This window comes from Sminthopsis crassicaudata, chromosome X (assembly GCF_048593235.1).
Source record: "Sminthopsis crassicaudata isolate SCR6 chromosome X, ASM4859323v1, whole genome shotgun sequence".
Taxonomy (NCBI): Eukaryota; Metazoa; Chordata; class Mammalia; order Dasyuromorphia; family Dasyuridae; genus Sminthopsis; species Sminthopsis crassicaudata.
This window is the reverse complement of record NC_133623.1, coordinates 84171717-84191716: the sequence shown is the minus strand read 5'-3', so window position 1 is coordinate 84191716 and position 20000 is coordinate 84171717. Positions and strand designations below refer to the sequence as shown.

Below are 20000 nucleotides of genomic sequence, written 5' to 3'. Positions count from 1 at the left end.
ATCCTCATACAGTATTGTTCAACATTCACTTTTGCAAAACCTTATTCCAAATTTTTCTCCCTCCTTCCCCATTCTCTCCTCCCTGGACAGGAAGTAATGTGATATGGATTAAATATGTTCAACTCTATATTCATCAATGGTAATTTTGACTAAAGTTTTAAAATGACACAGTAGCATAATAATGGCAAAAGGGGGAAATAAAGTGAAAGGATGAAAATGAAAGATGGGGGAAATAGGGCAAAAGAATGAGAGACAGGAAAAGAAGAAAATGAGAGAAATACAGTAGGAAATTATGAGAGAATAAGAGAAAACAAGAAGAGCTAGGGAGGAGAGGTGGGGGAAGAGAATAAAGAGGAAGCAGAACTCAGTTTCTATGGTAACATCCAATCCCAGAGTCTTTATGTGGTCTAGAGAATCTCAAGACTCTTTGATTTCCGGTCTCAAGGATTGACTTACTCCTTGTCCAATCAGCTTTATTTGTTCTGGTTGCTCGGTAGGTGGGTCTCATCTCTTAAAAAGCGAGATTGCACCTCTTCACTCTAGGTCCTGAGGTAAATATTTCTCCTTTTAAAGATATGTTTTTTACTTTTATTTTTCACTTATTGTTATTTCCTTTAATTAATTAGTAAACATAAGTCCTTTTTATGTTTGTCTGAAGAATTTTTCTTATATTTTCAGGGCGTTTTTTTCGCTTTTTTCAGCTCGTTTTCGCGCTTCGATTCGCCCTCGTTTAGTTTTTCCTTTTCCTCAACCATTTAGAGGTATTTCAATAAGTTTCTTTCTCGAAATTGAAAATGTCATTCTACTTGAGTCTCCTAGACAATATCTGGTTACATTTTTTTTCAGTTTCTGTAGTATTGGAAATAATTGCTCTGTAACCATTTTACAAGTAAAACTTCCTATTATTGTATATTTATTTTTTTTATCTTGATGTTATTGATAACGCAAATCAATTTATTTTGTTCTTACACCTTTTTTTCTAGATAAAATATTTGGCACAATATAGTGATCTTTTTTAATGGAAAATCTCAGTCCTGGGGTAAGTATGACCTCTCTGACTGTAATTGCATTTTAAACACTAAAAAAAACTTTTATCTTTTCTGAATCTATGATAAAATATTTTGTGAAACTAAATAAAGGAGCCAGGTAAAGAAAAGTGGATTTTAATCACTTGTTGTGTGATTTTGATTCTTTGACCACAGGAAACAAAAAAATGGCCCTTTGTGATATATAAGCAATTTTGATTCTATATGCCTCATGCCTAGTTTCTATTAAGACAAAATATTATATGTAATAAAAATCCATGTTTCCTGATAAAGTCTTGTTATGTGTATATTAAAATGTTTATTGACTGAAGTTCATTATTAAAAATATAATTTAATAAAGTGTGTTAGCATAAATATATCCTTTCTTAATTATAGCTGCTTGGGAGTAATGGGGGAAATGAAAGAGGGAGAAAGAATAAAGTAAAAAAGGCTCAGCAGAGAACAAAAGAACAGTTTACAAGGAAGTGAAGAAAAGACAGACACTCATGCATACAATTTCTTTTGCTAATATGTATAGTTTCTTTAACTGGTAATGTTTTGTATGTGTTTTGAATCCTCCCTGATGTTCTGCTGTGCACATGACTGTGTTCTCTTTTGTTTTGTAGTTCTTTTGTTATTATTATTATTATTTTTTTTTAACTGAGGCAATTGAGGTTAAGTGATTTGCCCAGGGTCATACATCTAAGATGTGTTGTGTCCTAGGCCAGATTTGAACTCCAGTCTTCAGGGCTACTGTGCTATTCACTGCACCACCTAACTGCCCCAATTATTATTCTGTTTTTTAAAATAAAATACATTTGTAAAAAATGTGTAAGGTATCATCAAGTGAACGCATAGGATGACTCCAGATTATAGTGGTATCTTTGACAATCATAAGGCATAAATTATTACTAACAATATACATCTAAATATGACAGAAAATATATACAAAACAAAAATAATTAAATATTTTTATATTTATATAATATATAAATATGTATTTATTTATAAATAAGACAGGTTAAAAAAAATTGTTTGTTTTCAATGCTATAATTCAGCCTTTCCAGAAATGCTAACTACATTAGCCAAATTAATAAGCTGAATATATGAGTAAGCAAGATCAAAGAAGGAACATTTTTAGATGATAGGATAAAGAAGAGAGAGAGAAGGGGACAGGAGATATGAAAACTCATTTGATGCAAGAAATACTAGATGAGATGTTTAGGGTCCTTGCACATATGTTAACAGATTTGCTTCCCCTACACCAAAGTCTACTTGAAATAGGGAAGAGACTGGGAAATAACCAAAAAAAGGGCAAATAATGGGAACAACTCAGTCACTGAGCAAAAACATGTTTCCTGAGGAGAGATTCTATAATGTGACAAAAGTGCAAATTCTCTTTGTACTTCCACCTACCTTTAACTGTCTTAAACCTAGTTTGTGTAAAATTATTTTTCTTATCTTCCCTGTTTCTGACAAGGACACCACCATCCTTCTAGTCCCTCGGGCTTACAACGTAGGAGTCATTCTCAACCTTTTAGTTTCTCTTACCCTCCATACCCCAGTTGTTATACAGGCATATTGATTGTACCTTCTTAATCCTTCTCAAATACTCCCTTTCTCTCATAATTTCACACCCAGACTACTGCAATACCCTGACTTAAGTTTTTACCCACTCCACTCTGGTCACCTTTAATCACTACAGTGATTTTCCTAAAACACAATTTCAGTTATGTCATTCTCTACTCCTTAGCCCCCCATATCACTAAACTCCAGTGGCAAGACCAACTACAAAATACTTGGCATTCAAAACCCATCCTCTATCTTTCATATTCTTATTACTTACCCTCTGTAATACAGTAACACTGGTCTCCTGGCTATTCTCTGAACAAAACCCTTTATCTCTGGCCATTCTCCGATTTTCCCCCATCCCTGCAATGACCTCCTTCCTTTAAGTCTAAACTAAAATCAGACCTTCTCAGGAACCTTCCCTAGCTCCTCATAACTCCATTGTCTCCCTTTGTGAACTTTTCCCATTTATGTAATATATAGCTTATTTACTATATTTGCTTGTTATCTTGCTATTAGCTTGTCAGCTTCTTGAGTATAGAGATTATCTTTTTTACCTCTTTTTGCATCTCCTGTGCTTATCTCAATACAGAAAGTCTGATCTGTAATTTAGTGAAGTAAACTCCAGGTTCTGTTAGATGATGTTATAAACAGTCTAAGTTGAAAAATGACTGAACAACTTTGGATAGCTAAGTGACAGAACAGAATGGCCTAGATTCAGAAAATCTTATCTTCCTGAGTTCAAATCTCACCTCAGAAATTTATTCGTGGTATAATCTTGGGTGAGTCACTTCACCCTGTTTGTCTTAGTGTTCTCACATGTAGAATGAGTTGAAGAATTAATGGCAAACCACTCCAATAGCTTTGCCAAGAAAACCCACATGAGGGTCACAAAGAGTTGTATACAACTGAAAAACAAAAACCGTGGATGCTCTAACACTTGCACTTGGTTTTTCTTTTTAGGGTAGTGGCCATTCTGAAGAACTAAAGCCATCATGCCCTGAGAGGTTAGTTAGTATTTCTGACCAAAATACATGGATTTATACTGTTAAAAATAGATGTTGTCCATCTAAAAGCTGTCTTTATATCTCTGTCTTCTGCTCTTCCTCCTTCTAAATCTTTGTGAAAGATACAAGGTATGAAATGATTCAAGTCAGTATTGAGTAGTGCATGAAATATGAACATTGTTTAAAAATATTTTCATATCAACTTTACTAACACTCACCAAGAAAGCCAATTTTCTGAAAATTTTTATTTGGCTTAAGTATAAACATGGATTTTAAATTTTCTTTAGGAAAGAGCATATGGACTTTGATGATGGACAGATTGTGGATGAATCTATCAATCCATTTCAGTCAGATGAAAATTCAAATATTCTTGTGACAAAAAACTCCACGGAGGGTATGTTGTATCTTAATTCTTTACATATTTGAAAATTACCACTCCTAGTTATAGGTAGCAAATTGGGTTTTAGTTTTATAAAACTAATTTTCATTATTATAAAATTTTATTCATAAAAGAACTAGATTCATAGCCAAAAGGGATTTTAGAATTTATCTAAATCCCTGAAAATATAGATTAGGAATCAGGTAAGAAAAAATAATGTGGCTTACAAAATTATTTGCCATTAATAGCCTCTTGGTATGTAGACCCTTAATTTAAACTACCTGCAAATTAGTAATTTTTGAAATGGCTTTGAAATAGGGAGGATTTTTAAAGATAATTTTTATGTTTTAAGTTAAAAGTTGCTGGCTTTTATCTTGGAGAAGTGAAAGTTCATCTTTGAAGGTTGAAATTTTGCCCTTTTTTTTTGCCACTTTTTGGGTTGTCTCCTGACCTTGGTGTTGGCTTCAATATTCATCTTCATTTTGTACCCATTGTTGACCTAGGCACTGACCACGGGGTGCAGCAGTCATATAAGTGAGCTTTTAATTTACCTCAGGAGGGAGGAGTGCCTCACTTCCTGCTCATCTCCCTTCTCCCTCAAGTCTTTGGACCTTCTAGTTCATTCAGATTTTGTCTTATTTTCCTGCAGTTGTAAACCTATACACCTAAATTCTTTTACTAAAGTGTCCAGGAGCATTTGAGCTGCCAAATCTAATAGTTATTCTTTTACCCTCCACCCCAGTCCTAATCCTATTTTTCTCTCTATACTGCAATTGATATTCATGTTATAGTATTTCCTCTTTCCTGGGACTCATTTTCCTGCCTCTCTCTCTTCCTCAGTCTCTTTTTTTTTTTTTTTTTTTGCTTATTATTTATGTTGCACATCTGCTTTTTGGCCTTGAGACCTTTCATTTCATTTGGTGATTATTTTGCACTAAAGGATTTGATTTTCACCCATGTACAGATGACACCCCAACCTATGTATAAAAAGCCCACTATAACTCTTGAATTTCAGGCCTACATCATGAGGAAACTGAGGCAGACAGAAGCTAAGTGACTGTCTGATTTACAGATGCAGTCTCCTTTGTGTGCTGTAACTGATGAGAATAAGAACTTCTTGAGATCAGGGACTTGATTTTCCATTTTTGTTACCAGTGCTTTGAAGTTAGGCCAGAGAGCAGGTAATATTCTGAACCTTTGATCTTGGAGAATAAAGCTTAAGATTCTAACAGGACATGGGAAATTCTAAATCTCCGGAATGCCTTTTCCCTCTGAAGCCTTATTTGGGGAAGAAGAATAATGATAGATTATTACTTCTCGACCTTCCTCCCATGGGTTTTTTTCTCAAGAATTTCATTTTGAATATCACAGTTCTGCTTTTGGAAACTTCCAGATTGCAAATAAAAGGTTGTGATGAAGTCCCTTACCATCTTGGAACTAACTGCCATTTTGTTTTATCCAGTAGCTTTTAAAACTTTATTTTTAATTCTCATATTCAAGGCTGATTCAGTGTTCTCACATAATTTGCATAATGTTTATTATTAAATTGTAGGTAATATGGTTGTAAAACCAGAACCAATGCAGAAAGAAGACAAAGATGATTTTCAAGAGCCTGAAGTTAGCAGCAAAAGTAAAATGAAAAGTGAAATTGCTTTTGGTAACTTCCAGATTGCAAGTAAGAGGTTGTGATAAAGTCCCTTAGTATCTTGGAGCAAACTTGCCATTTTGCTTTGTCCAGCGGCTTTTAAAACCTTGTTTTTAATTCTGATATTGAGGGTTGATTCCGTGTTTGCATCATAATTTGCATCATGATTATTATTAAATTGTAGGTAATGTGGTATCACAACTAGAACCAAGGCAGAAGAAAGACAAAGATGATTTTCAAGAGCCTGAAGTTAGCAACAAAAGTAAAATGAAAACTGAAACTGCTTTTGGTAACTTCCAGATTGCATGTAAGAGGTTGTGATAAAGTCCCTTAGCATCTTGGAACAAACTTACCATTCTGTTTTATTCAGTAGCTTTTAAAGCCTTGTTTTAATTCTCATATTGAAGGGTGATCCAGTGTTTTGCCATAATTTGCATCATGATTATTATTAAATTGTAGGTGATGTAGTTGTACAACTGGAACCAATGCAGAAGAAAGACAAAGATGATTTTCAAGAGCCTGAAGTTAGCAACAAAAGTAAAATGAAAACTGAAACTGCTTTTGGTAACTTCCAGATTGCATGTAAGAGGTTGTGATGAAGTCCCTTAGCATCTTAGGACAAATCTGCCATTTTGTTTTATCCAGTGGCTTTTAAAGCCTTGTTTTTAATTCTGATACTCAGGGTGGATTCAGTATTCTCACACAATTTGTATCATGATTATTATTAAATTGTAGGTAATGTAGTTGTACAATCAGAACCAAGGCAGAAGGAAGACAAAGATGATTTTCAAGAGCCTGAAGTTAACAACAAAAATAAAATGAAAACTGAAACTGCTTTTGGTAAGTTCTAGATTGCAAGTAAGAGATAGTGATGAAGTTCCTTAGCATCTTGGAACAAACTTGCCATTCTGTTTTATCTAGTGGCTTTTAAAGCCTTGTTTTTAATTCTCATATTAAAGATTGATTCAGTGTTTTGCCATAATTTGCATCATGATCACTATTAAATTGTAGGCAATGTGGTTGTACAACCAGAACCAAAGCAGAAGGAAGACAAAGATGATTTTCAAGAGCTTGGAGTAAGCGATAAAAGTAAAATGAAAACTGAATTTTCGAAAAGATATGTTGGTAAGTAGTTTAGTTGAAAAATAATTTCAAATTATATTTTTTAAAAATAGTATAAAGAATGTCAGAAATCATTGGAAGATATGCACTAATATAATGAGACTACAGTATTGTAATTGGAAAGAATACTGAAAAAGAAATTGAACACTTTCAGTAACCATAAAGAATTGAGGAAATGTATATTTTTTCTGTAATGAAGATAAAAAATGGACAATTCCTGTGCTTGTAATGGAGGTGTTAAGACCCTGGGTAAGAGATCCTTTTCGGCAAGTAAACCTGGAGTGTTCAAGTTAATGTTTGGGCTGGGGGCTGGGGGTTTGGTGGCCAGTACAAGTGGGGTGGCATCCAGGGTGAAGATAGTGACATTCAGGAATGGGGCCTTTACCGCTGGGGCCTCAGGTCTCAGATGCCCATTAGTATGTGGAAAAAAGAACAGAAACCTGGAGAATTAATTTACTTAGGGAAATGGCCAGTGAGCAAAGTAGGAGAAATAATGGTCAGAGAGAATGAAAACATCTTGAAAGGTAACAATAGGATTAGGAATAGGAGAATATGACAAAATAATGTGACAGGCAAAAAAGAAAAAATAATCAGAGGGAGCAATCAAGTGCCAAAATTTTTGGAGAATCAAGCAAGGATAAAAATTATCGGATTTAAGAAGCTGTGTAACTAGAGCTAAAAGAAACTGTCAATTGGTAAACATTTATTAAGCCCCTATTATTTACCAGGTGTTATGCTAAGCACTAAGAATGCCAAGAAAGATAAAACAGAATCCTTTTCTCTCAAAAAAAAATCATAATTTGAAGGGGAAGTAACTTGCAATCTATCTTTATTTGAATACCTTAATACTGCAATATTCTTCTCCCTTTGCTCCCAAAATTCTTCCATAAAATTTTGAAAGTCAGGTAAGTACCAGTTTTATTCTATAAAATTTAAAATATCCCTAAAACTCTTGTTTGTGGCCTACTTCTGATTTGCTTTGATACAATTTGGTGTCAGCAATACAGGCTGTAGTCCAATCTAGTGTTCTGTCAGGAAATAATCAGCTTGACAAGAGCTCCTTAGTTTACCTTTCTTTCCAAATGTTTCATATGACACCCAGTTTTATACAACACCATAATCAGATAGCTTTGTTATCTTTGTCAGTAGTTACAGCTCATTATTGTGAGCAAATATAGTCAAATTTTGGTCATCATGAATTATTTTGGGATGGTTTGTGAATAGAAAAAGGTTAAATTTTTCTCATTGGAAGATTGCTTCATTCTGAACTAAGAGTAATCTTGTCAAAATGATGATTTTTTTTTTTGTTGTTGTTTTTATTTGAACCTATTAGAAAAATCTCTTTGTTTTGGCTCCCGTTATTTGGAATTTGCCTTTATTTTCTTGTTGATCCCTTTTGTTAATTTCTTTCCTTTCTCCCCCTTCTTAATTTGCTGTTCAGTTGCGTCTGAAACTCTGTGACCCTGCTTTTTAGGGGTTTCCTTTTGTTTCTCTTCCTTTGGAAAATATATTGAAAAATAGTGATTGATACCCCAGTTTTTTAATATAATACATTCTGCTCCTACTCTTTATTTATCTGTATATATCTCATTTTTATATGATAGGTATTATGTACACACACAGAGACATGGCTCATTTGACTGGAAAACAACAAATTATTGTAACTGTTGTAAACAACAGTTTAGTTCTTCATTTCTTCCTTATGAGTAAATTCATACTTGTGTATTTTCCTCCTTCCTATTTCCCGACTCTCCTCCTCACCCTATTTGCCATCTCTTTCCTCATTGCTGTTTTACTTCTTCCTGCCACCTTGCCCTCCTAACTCCTTATCCCCTCTAAGACTTTTTTCCTTTCTGATAATAACAGTGAAGTTCCTGTAGTATCTGCCTCCCCCCAGCTTATCAGTTCTTCCTCTTGTTTCTCATTTGAATGAAATAATTGCTCCTTTTTATCTCTCCCTACACAGTTTTATTTTTTTAGACTTGATCCCTTGTATTCAGGTGAGCCCAAGCCTTTCTTTAAAAAAAGTTTTTTGTTTAAACCATAAATATTAAAAAGAAATTTAAAAAAGAAACATGTCCTATGCATAGCAGAATGTAAGAATAAATTCCATTTCAAGCAAACCTATATAATAATACAAGACATTGTATTCATAACTTCGTTTTTGCTTCTTAATAGGTTTTCTTTTGTTCTCTACTGTGCACTTTTTACTTTATCCTTCCCCCCTTTCCTCCCTTGTGCCTCCAACAGTTAAATATGGATATATTTATGTATATACTTGTGTATGTACAGATATGTGTATTTATATGTATCTACATATATGTATACATACATACGTCTAGGACATTAATACAGCTGACATATAATGTAGATTTCTGTATTTTCATTGAATTTTTCAAGATTTTGACTATTTCTGGGATCAATGATTACTACCCCTTCCTTTTTTTCTAATAAATTGTGCTCCTGATCATTACTAATATGTTTTTGTGTATCTCTTATTTCTCATCTCTCCTGACTTTTCTGCTTTATTATATTACTTGCCTCCTGGCCTTGCTAGTACTTAACTTGCCTAAGCTCCATTATTCTCTCCCCTTCCACCTTTTTCCGTGTGTGTCTCTGCCTCAAATGTAATTCACATTTTTGAATCCATGTACCTTTTGTGTTTTGCTTTATCCCATTCATATTTGCAGTTATGATTACTATATAGTTCCCTTCACATTATCTTTCCCTCTTTTCCCTTTTATCTCTTTTTTCATCCTGTCCTCTTAGTTTATGTTCATCTCCTTCACAGACCCTCTTTCCTTTTTCTCCTCCTTACCTGTAGAGCCAAATAAGTTCCTATACCCAGTTCAGTCTGTTATTCTCTCTGATCCACTTCCAGAGAGAGTGAGGTTCAAGCACTATTCCTTGTTATAAAAGCTCCTCTTTTCTTCCACTTTTATGTAAGACAATTTACTCCATTCTCCCTCTTGCGTTTTCCCTGGGCTCCTCTCAAATTGTCTTAGAATAATTGTTGGACTTGTTTATTTCCTCTACTCTTTGCCCTCTCTGAGGCAATATTATGTCTTTTCTTTGTATTCTTTGTAAAGGAAATTTGATTTTCTGATGTGCTTTCCTGTCTTCCCAGAATTCTCTCTCCATGGTATTTTTTTGTTGTTGTTGTAAATATAACTTTGAATTTGCAGGGTTTTTTCCTTGGACCAGAGCCACACAGTTCACAGAATTGCTCATGACTCTTGTGAACTGGCTACATGTGGTGATCTATGTCAGAGCGCACTCATTCTTCCACCCAGCAAATGCTCATGGATCTCCCAGGATCTCTTCTGCTTTGCCTTTTCCTTGGATATTACGGTGCTTTCCTCTCAATACTGTCATTTGCTAGTGGCCAGATCCTTCCTGAGGCTCCACAGACTTTTCTGTCTCTCTCCCTAAGTTGCCCTGAGCTAGAAAAGAAATCACTGTGTTTTTTACTGTGCTTGATTAGGGGAAGAATTGATTCATTTCTACTTGTATTGAGAAAGCCATTAGTTTATCCTCATTGTAGATAATCCTTGCTGGTGACAGTTATAAATATTATTTATCCCTTTAATGCAAACTCCATTTATTCTTATGCTCTTTAGTGTTTCCTAGTAGGAAAGGGTCCTTTATTTTGGAAAGGTCTTTCTCTTCACCTGTGAAGATAATCATATAACTTCTGTGGGTTTTTTCTTTCTTAGGAGTCTGCTGTTCCATTACATTACATTTGTTTTATTATGCCACTGTCTTTAACTCCTTATCCATCCTCTTTTTTTTTGTACCTCTCCATTCTCTTGTTATCTCCTCATTTTCATTTTTATCTAGCTTGACAATGCAAAAACTCAATAATTCATTTCTATCATAATCTTTTCAATTATCTGTTTGCAACTGTTAAGTAATTGCCTATATATAGTTTTCCCTACTCACTCTAATTCAAGTCCTCCTCATCATTTTAGCTACAATATTTTTTTTTCAATGGTTGGTTTATCTCTGTTATTCCTATACCTAATTAATCTCTAGCATAAAATATAAACCCATTATTTTGATTTTTAAAGTCCTACATTATTAATCATTCTAACTATACTTGCTTTCTTTTCCCAGCTGACCTTCTATTTCTCATACTAATGGTTCATCTGTTTCTGTTCCTTCATTGTGATTATTGTTCCACACACTTTCTTTCCACCTTATTTTAAATTTTTTGTTATATTAATTGTGTCTCATTCTTCATGACCACATTTGGGGCTTTTTTGACAAGGAAATTGGAATGGTTTACTGTTTCCTTTTCTAGTCCATTTTACAGATGAGGAAAATGAAGCAGAAATGAATTGGGAAAAATAAGATATTTTCCAGTTCCAAAATTTGTTATTTTGTGAAACTTATGAAGCTTATCTATAATTTTGTGTAAGTATACAACAGTAAAATGATGTGAGTGCACATACCTTTTAATTAGGATTCCTCCTAATTAAGGAAATAGGACATTGCCAAAAAGATACTGTGATATAAAAATGCAGTTTCAAATGTTTTATGTAATTTTAAATTTTATTTGTTAACAGACTATGTGATTGATTTGTTTAAAGGAGAAAGCCTTTATGAGACTGTGAACTGTACTGCTTGTGGACAACATGTGAACCATTATAAAAAGGATTCAGTATATAGACATCCTGCATTGAATGTCCTTATTTGTAAGGTATGTAAGTTATGAAGTGGATGATGATTTTGTTATCTGTAAATATCATGCCTTTTGTTCGGGAATAAAGAACAAACTCTCCTGTTAGACCGAGACTAATCATTTTTATTTATATGAATTCTATAATGATTCATTTTAAAAGTGAAGATTCTCTCCTCAGCAGTGAGGTGAAATAAGTTCTGAACTTACAAAATCAGACTTGATTAATAAATTGGCTAGTTTAGATAAACTTCAATTTTTAATATGCATGAAGACAAATATAAAGACTCTCTGTGCCAAACCTGTGAGCTCATACTTTTCTGATCAGTCATAGTCGGCTACAAGGTGTCTTGACATTATCATAGTGAGGTCATTTTGCCCGATTTAATTACTAAGAACATGTTTAATTAAAAAAAAATCAGTTTCTATTCATGTTTGACAATATAAGTAATATTTTGCTCACAATTGTTCCTGCTTCTGGTGAGAGGAAAACATTTCAAATTACCTTTTGAACCTTCAAATTACTGTCTTGATAACAGTAGTTTTAATAGCTTTTTTTTCCATTAGCACTTATAAAGTGCTGTACCCATGTAAACTTGTTTTATGCACAATAACCCTGTGAAGCTATATTACTATAATATGTTTTACTAATTAACTCTGAGAATGAATAAGTTATTTGAGAAAGGAGCTCATCTGAACTCTTCCAGACTCTGTCAACCAGAATACTACAGTTTGAGCACAAGAAAAGTTGTTTTTTTATTGTATTAATAATGTTTTCTGTTGTTCCTTGGATGCTGTTTATTTTCCTTTTATCAGTTTAGACACATTTTTCCTCTGAACATCTTTTGAATCTTCTTTAAATCAGCTTATCACTTAACAAAGTAAATTCTTCCTAGAGTTTGTCCAAGCTGTTCCCCATAATATGTTATTACTTTCCTGCCAGATCTTTACTTTTACAAAATATTTCATTTTTTCACTGTGAGTAAAGTTATCACCCCAGTTTTATGTTTAAATATGTGCTTAGTGGGTTTAAGCATTTTAAAATTTGTGCTTTGTGAATGTTAATATTTTAACAGATTTTAAAAATTTAGAATTGAATGTTAATTCCTTTTTTAGAGCTGCTACGTATATATGAGTGATGACATGCGCCATGATTCTAAAAGAACTGATAAGCTTTGCAGGTAGGAATATATCTCCCAAAATAGAAACCATTTTTCTCTTGGCGTTCTCAAGTAGTTTCATTCATTTATAATTTTATTTATTGTGTCAGTGACTCACAATTGCAGCATCAAATGTCAGAAATTATCATACATATTCAAAATGAGAGGTATACTAGTTTTAAATTTATAACTACATTTGTTTTCTTGTTGAAGAGAAAGTGGCATTCAAATTGTAATGGTTTCAGTTTTCATTTGAACTCAGGTCTTCTTGAACTGCACATGATTTTACCATACATTGTTAACCTCAATTCCTTTTGCTAAATTTCATGGTATCTCTGAACTTAGACCATGAAGAAATTTATATCTTTATTTTAATTTACATTTAAAATTAAATACTTTAAGAAGCTAAAAAATGTTTTTCTGACTAATGGCATCATTGTACTACAAAGGTGTCCATAATACAGAAAAATATTAACAAAGTCTACTTCATACTGACTTTCTAACATAAATGCCAGTCACATTCATTGTGGTTGAGTCATTTAACTTGTATCAGACATTTAAAAAAATAAATTTATTAATTTTTAATATACATTGCTTTTTGAGTCATGTTGAAAGAGAAAAACCAGAACTAAATGGAAAAACGTGAGGAGAGAAAAAAGGAACAGAAAAAAAGAAGTGAACATAGCATGTGTTGATTTACGTTTAATCTCTATAGTTCTTTTTTCTGGATGCAGATAGCCTTTTCTCTCCAAAATCTACTGAGATTACTTTTAGATCACTAAACCAATGAGAAGAACCAAGTCTTTCATAGTTGATCATCACACATTCATGCTGTTATTATGCAGAATGCATTTCTGGTTCTGGTTCTCCTTTCACTCAACATCAGTTTGTGTAAATCTTTCCAAGTCTTCCTAAAATCAGCTTGTTCATTTTTTATAGAACAATAATATTTCATTACCTTTATATATACCACAACTTGTTCAGTCCTTCCCCAGTTGATGGGCATCTACTCAAAATTTGGCCTGAGATTTCTTGAAAAGTACCAGCTATAGTGGTTCTTCTAGTGCATTGTTTCCAAGGGCTGCATCATGTCAGATGGACCCAGAAATGGCCAACATGCAGATGGGGAACCTGTCTTAGAATTAGATAAAGTACTTGTTCAGGGATGCATAGCTAGTCAGTGAGTTTAAATTTGAACACAGAATTTACTGGACTAAAGCCAAAGCTCCATATTCTTTGTCACAAAGGTGCTCTCAAATGTCTGCCCTATAATTAACAAACTTAATTTTCCATTAAGAAATATCACATTATTTTCATTAAGTTTCACTTATCCCATTGCAGTTTTCAATGCATTGTGTTCTTCAATGAACTTTTCTTCTTGTAAAGGAATATATTCTCAATTTTGCTTTGTAAAAACTTTTTCTCATAAATGGATTTTTTTATTAAGGTGTTAACTTTTTTTCCCCACAAAATCACTTTTATTATTCCCCCCAATTTTTCTTCTACATCTTTATTTACCTGTTGAGATCTTTTTAAAAATATTTTTCAGTAATTCCTTTTTGAGCATGAGAACGATTCACATTTTTCTTTATGACCTTGAATTTAGAAGTTTTGACTTTGTTGTCCTTTTCTGAATTTGTGTTTTGATCTTCCTTGTCACCATAGTAATTTCTTAAGGTCATGATCTTTTTTGTTGCTTAGTGAGTTTTCCAGCCTATGTTTTACCTTTATAATAAAATTGGGCCCTGAATGAAGAGAGCATCGCCCCAAGCTTCAAGTTTTTGTTTTATTGGTTCAGAGCTGTTCCTGGGCCTCTGTAAGTTTTCTGATTTTCTAGGGTGTTATGATCTAAGGAGAGGTGTAATCACTGGTTTCCTGGTCTGAACTTTTAAAATCTATGAGTTCTTTTCTGAACTGGATCTGCAAACGACCCCCTTGGGTACTAGTCTTTGTTCTTGCCTTAGGATGGTAATGTAAATCTCTGTATGTCCAATGCAACAGAGTCCTGGACCCAGTGCCAGCTAAGGATCCACTTTCTGACCAGTTTCTCAGTCCTGGAGGCGTCAACTGCTGATGATTCAGTTGCCTTTCGAGGTCATGTGTGAAAAGCCCACAAATGGCTATATTAGTTTGGTTTTACTCTCTCCATTTTTTGGTTCTTTCCATTTCAGAATTAATTTTGGGCATTATTTTAAAGTTATAAACATGTTTCAGTGTGAGAGATTGGGTAAGTTCCTGATTTAACTCTGCAGTATTGTTGCAACTACATGAATAATTTAAAGGAATATATGTTGAGGTATATTAAGTGATACTAAGTGTTTTGTAATTAGTAAATTCTTGTTCTTGATAAACTTTTTTTTAAAAACTCTTTAAATAGTTTAATAAGAATGAAGCTTCAATGTTTTTGTTTTTGTTTTTTTGTTTGTTTTGTTTTTGACATTTCAGATGGTGTGCTGAAGACGGAGATTTAATTTTTTGTGATTCTTGCCATGATGCTTTTTGTAAAAAATGCATTCGGCGCAATCTAGGAAGAAAGGAAATCTTAAAAATCATGGATGAAAACACAGATTGGAATTGTTATATTTGTCAGCCTGAGCCTTTGCTGGATTTGATTGCCATATGTGACAGTATATTTGAGAATTTATCACATTTAAAGCAGCAGTATAAAAAGAAAAAGTTAGTAAGTGAGAAGAGTGATAAGGCATGTGACCATCCAGAAAAATTCAAATATGGAAGCTGTGCTGAAGGGACACATCAAGTATATGATTCTTCTTCTGATACTGCAGCATGTCCATTTTCAACATTACTGATTCCAATAGATTTGATTAAAAGGACAAAAATATTGGTTGAGAATGTGAGAGAAATTAATGCTACTTTTCTGAAAGTTTTGGAACAATTATCCAGTAATTCAGAAGTTAGCCCAAGTGAGAGGTTAAGTCAGTATGAAACTATTAGATATATGATGACAGGGTTAGGTAATGCTCAGGAGGCTTTAGAAGAATGCTTGAATAATGAAGTAATTAGCTTAGTTGTTAGAGAGATGGAAGAAAATACTAAAGAAAGACAAAAGGAGAATGTTTAAAAAGATACTAAAAGTATAATTTCTGTGTTAGGATAGGGTAAGAGATATTTCCTTATGCATGGTTAGGATGTGAGGGCACCTGCTCTGACCAACCAGAGTAGAGGTCCAGCCCTTGGGGTGTTTCTTAGATTTGTTTATGTTAGGGTATGTAACCCTCTATTTGCTTTCTGTACACTGCCTGTATTTACTGCCAGTCTTCCCTGGTAGTGGAAGATGCCCATTTCTTGTAACACTTGATCAAATAAACGCTTCTGTTTTCTATTTTGAGAAACCTCTGTTTTTTATTGAGTTGGTGGACTTCTGACCCACATAATTTTAGGGGCTTGTTGGGGAGAATCGGGCAGAGCAGGGAAATGGGATGATCTCAGAAGGTTGTGCAAACTTTTGGACAACCTCAGGTAAGATATTCATAAGAAATGTCCCTGTGATTGGATTATGGTATGCATGGAAAAACGTAAAAGGCCCTTTTGTTCTAGGGCAGAAGCAGCAGCTATATATGCATGAAAAAGCTAAAGGATCCATTTGGTTCAATGAATTTCCTGAGAGAATGTGACAGGTTTATTGGGCTGGGGCAAATGTTATGATTCCATCATTCCCCTCTCAAAAAATTGAAACCCAAATTCATTTGGGGCTGGATGGAGGTCTCAACTTCCATAACTACTTCAGGCTGGTAACGGTGGAGATGGATAAGAATTGCGCCCAAGCAGCATCAAAAGGTGAGATGCCCCTTGCAGAGGCTGAGGTACAGTGAGATCCCTCCCGCAAAGATATGTGAAAAATGATTAAGACTTGTCTGGAAGACACAAATTTTATTAAAATGCAAGGATGAAATCAAAAACAGAATAATAATTAGGAAAGTTTCACTAGAGAGGACAATAGATCCCCAGAAGCTTGTCCCCCAACCCCTTGGAAAGTAGCTTCTGATGAAGTTCAAGCATGCAATTGTCCTTAAGAAGTGGATGAGCTGTAGCTCAATTTGGTGGGAGGTATTGATATAAATATGACAGGTAGTATTGGCCAAAGCACAGAGATACTCTAAAAAGGCAAGAAGGTATGGAAAAGTAATGCAGTTGTCTAGGATTACTCTGACCAAATCTTTGAAGGACTGGGAGTTGTCTTGGGTGAGTTCCTTCAATGCCTTGATAAATTATCAATGACATCATTAAGTTCCAAATAACCAAGGTATGGGACAAAGGTGGCCGTCACTCTTCTCTAAAAGCCACCAAAAAAAAAAAGCCATAGTGCTGAGTCTGGGAGACAGACACTGGGTGAGGGTAGATTGATTTGGAAAGGCTGGCAGGTGGACATTAAAGGAGCCAATCAGTATTAAGAAAAAAGTACATCCAACATGGATCAAATTAAAAAGGGAGATGTTGGGGTTATAACACTCTCATCCATTTATGTTCAAAACCCTACCATGTGTGATAAGAATGTCATCAGTTTTTACAGTACCATTAGATACATGGATATTTCCAGCATCCTTGGCAGAAGGGAAACAATGGGTAGTGATGATGAAGGAGCTCCAGAGGAGACTCACCAAAACTGGGAGGGAAGTGGTCTATGGAAGGTGAGTGTCACCTGTGGGAACCTTCTAAGAAAAGTGAATGCACTAAAAGTCTCTTTTCTTTTCCAAACCCCACTGAAAACATTTTTGATTTACCTTCAATAATTAATAGAATAACAAGTAGTTCCATAAATACTTGTATCAATACCCAATTATTCCTCACATCATTTTAAAATATTTAAAGACTTTATTTCATACAAAGTATGTGTGTATATGCACATATGCATATATACTTATACACAAATATATACATACACATAATCTACATATGTGCATACACACACACACACACACACACACACACACACTTCTTTATCAAGTCAAGTACTCCTTTATCTGATTGTTCAAGATATGACTATATTTTTCAGGCTAATGATAGCAAGGTCTTCCTTACACATTGTGTTCATATCTTCTGAAAACTTGTTCTGATTATATAAAAATGTTAAAAAGAAAAAGGAAGCACATGATTATAATAGCATTAAACTGATCCTACAGCCTTAAGTTTAAAGGTACATGTGTGCCAGAATAAAGCACTTTTAACTCTGTTTTACTTCTGATGAGATTTACAATTGAGAACCAAATGTGCAGTAACAATTCTACCTCATAACAAGACTCATGAATAATCAGGTGGGAAATCCTCCTGTTGAGGATACACAATTGGGAAATTGAATGAGGAGGATCTCATGTTAATCAAAGCCAAAGGTTGTCCTCCCATCTTTTGCCCAGATAACACACTTTCACATGTTATGTAGTTTAGGATCACATTCCTCTGAGCAACTGCACCATTTCTCTCAAATGGTGAGTTAATGAACCATCAAACAGTAACCACTCAAAACAAAACTCAAAATAATATCAGTTAGTTCTAAGAGATTCTATGTCAAATAGCAAATGTCATCTATCAGAGATTTACATGGATTCAGCTTTCAAGGATCATATATCCTAAATAATCAGTATTAATCATAACCTCTCATTGATAACAGTAAGAGATTATTCACAAGAATTTCACAACTCATCTTGATACCTAAGTAGATGGTTTTAAATTACATCATTTGATAATTTTTTTTTTCTAAACACAGATTACTGTTCTCAAATCCCTTTAAAACTGGGAACTTCTTTTCAGGTGACTCAGTACAACAAATTAAAGGAAGTCAAGAATCTAAAGGGTATTATTAATGAAAAAAGAGGTGGGAAGGAATGGAAAAAAGGATTCTGTTGTGCAGATTGCTTCCTTCCACCTCTGCAGCTTCAGCATCCAGGCTTAGCTTGAGACTTCCAGCACTAAAAGGGGAACCTTTTGATCACTCTGCCCACTTATCCTCACGTCTGGCTTCTGTCCATCCACACTCAGGTGCCACGTGTCTTTCCTCAATCCAAATGTTGCTCAGAACTTTGTGAGGCCGTGGCTGGCTACAACATCTGCCTGATTCCGATCCTGCTGTTGCTTCTCCAGTGCCCATGTGTCCTTGAGTCATCTCCTGGACACCTCATGACTCCCTGTCTCCTCTCCCTTGAAGCCAGGTCTGGGAGTAAATTCACATTACTTCAAAATTGCCCCACTAGGAGATTTGCTCAACTGTCCACTTACAGAAAGAAAGTTACCTTTAGTTGGTAATAAAAAAAAAAGATGACATAAGTGAAAAGCAGTTTGGCAGAATTTTAATAGAAGATCAATATCTCACACCACATACTATATTATAGGACAATACATGAATTATTAAGAATAATAAAATAATAACAAAATACCTGATGAAAATTATAATCAAGATATAATGATAATCATTGGTTACTTTTATTTAGATCCACAACTCATTTATTCAATAAGTAGATATAGATTAACTCCTCCAATGGTCTGGGCACATCAAAGACAGATGGCCTAAATAAGCAATCAACAAGCACACGTACATCATAGTGCTAGGTTCTGGAGATGCAAACACTAATAAGGACACATTCCTTAATATAACAAGCTTATGCTCTAAGGAGACAGAAAATGAATAAATGTCTATAAAGAATAAATACAAAAGAAAATTTCAAGGCAATTTGGGAGCAAGGCCACTAGCCGTTGGGATCAAGAAAGGTGGGATCAAAACCAAAATCGTGTAGAATAGTCAGCTCTTTATCTGAACTCTTTCTGGCAGAGGGGCTGTCCTGGACTCTTCAGAAGGGATTAGCCTGGTAGCTGCAGGTGCCACAGAACCACAGCTTCTGAATTTTACTTGGATTCCTGACCAAGCCCCAGAACAAAGTAGGAAGTGTGTGGGAGGGACAAGGGAACACCCTTACATGTTTGCATGTCTGCCCCTGACCATGTTTGGCTGGAGGAAAGTAATTGCTACTGAGTGATTACCACATGGAATGAAGAAAAGAGGAGGCGGAAGCTTGAAGATCCTCTTGATGAGAATTAGGTAAGGAGTACCTAGATGAAATTAGGGTTTATTGAGGTCTAGTGGCAGGGTCGGGGTACAGGGAGTCAAATAGAGCTCCCCTGCAACCCCTTTGGATTAGGCACAAGCATACACAGTTAAATGAGGTCTAGTAGCAGCGCGAGTCCCCTATAAAGGAATTTACAGATCTGAAAACCTATATTAATGAAAGAGGTTTATTTTGGGGTTTGGAAGTAAGGTCAAAGGTAGAAAGATGCCAGGGCCAGGGCTGGCACCGGGTGGACAGGAACCCTTGGCATAGCCAGCATATGCTATGTTTGGGGCTCCTGCAAAGAGTGGACTCTAGGGTTCCCCTTTTTATAATGGGGGCTTTTGGTAATCTTAA

General features: G+C 34.6%; 1 protein-coding gene across 5 annotated transcripts; it reads left to right on the top strand.

Moving 5' to 3' along the window:
* Nucleotides 1-491: 491 nt before the first annotated feature.
* On the top strand, nucleotides 492-15913 carry LOC141548664 (transcriptional regulator ATRX-like). Of its 5 annotated transcripts, none has more exons than XM_074277691.1 (13): nucleotides 492-551; nucleotides 679-761; nucleotides 984-1039; nucleotides 3558-3601; nucleotides 3889-3995; nucleotides 5533-5637; nucleotides 5810-5932; nucleotides 6085-6207; nucleotides 6361-6465; nucleotides 6637-6750; nucleotides 11340-11449; nucleotides 12545-12609; nucleotides 15034-15913. In XM_074277691.1, exons 3-13 carry the CDS (start codon nucleotides 1019-1021, stop codon nucleotides 15668-15670), a joined length of 1554 nt encoding a protein of 517 aa, XP_074133792.1. In that variant the 5' UTR covers nucleotides 492-551; nucleotides 679-761; nucleotides 984-1018; the 3' UTR covers nucleotides 15671-15913. The 5 variants fall into 5 exon arrangements, with proteins under 5 accessions (XP_074133792.1, XP_074133793.1, XP_074133791.1 ...); XM_074277692.1 differs by having other exon boundaries at nucleotides 5533-5655; nucleotides 5810-5887; XM_074277690.1 differs by having other exon boundaries at nucleotides 5533-5655; nucleotides 5810-5914.
* The last annotated feature ends 4087 nt before the right edge of the window (nucleotides 15914-20000 follow it).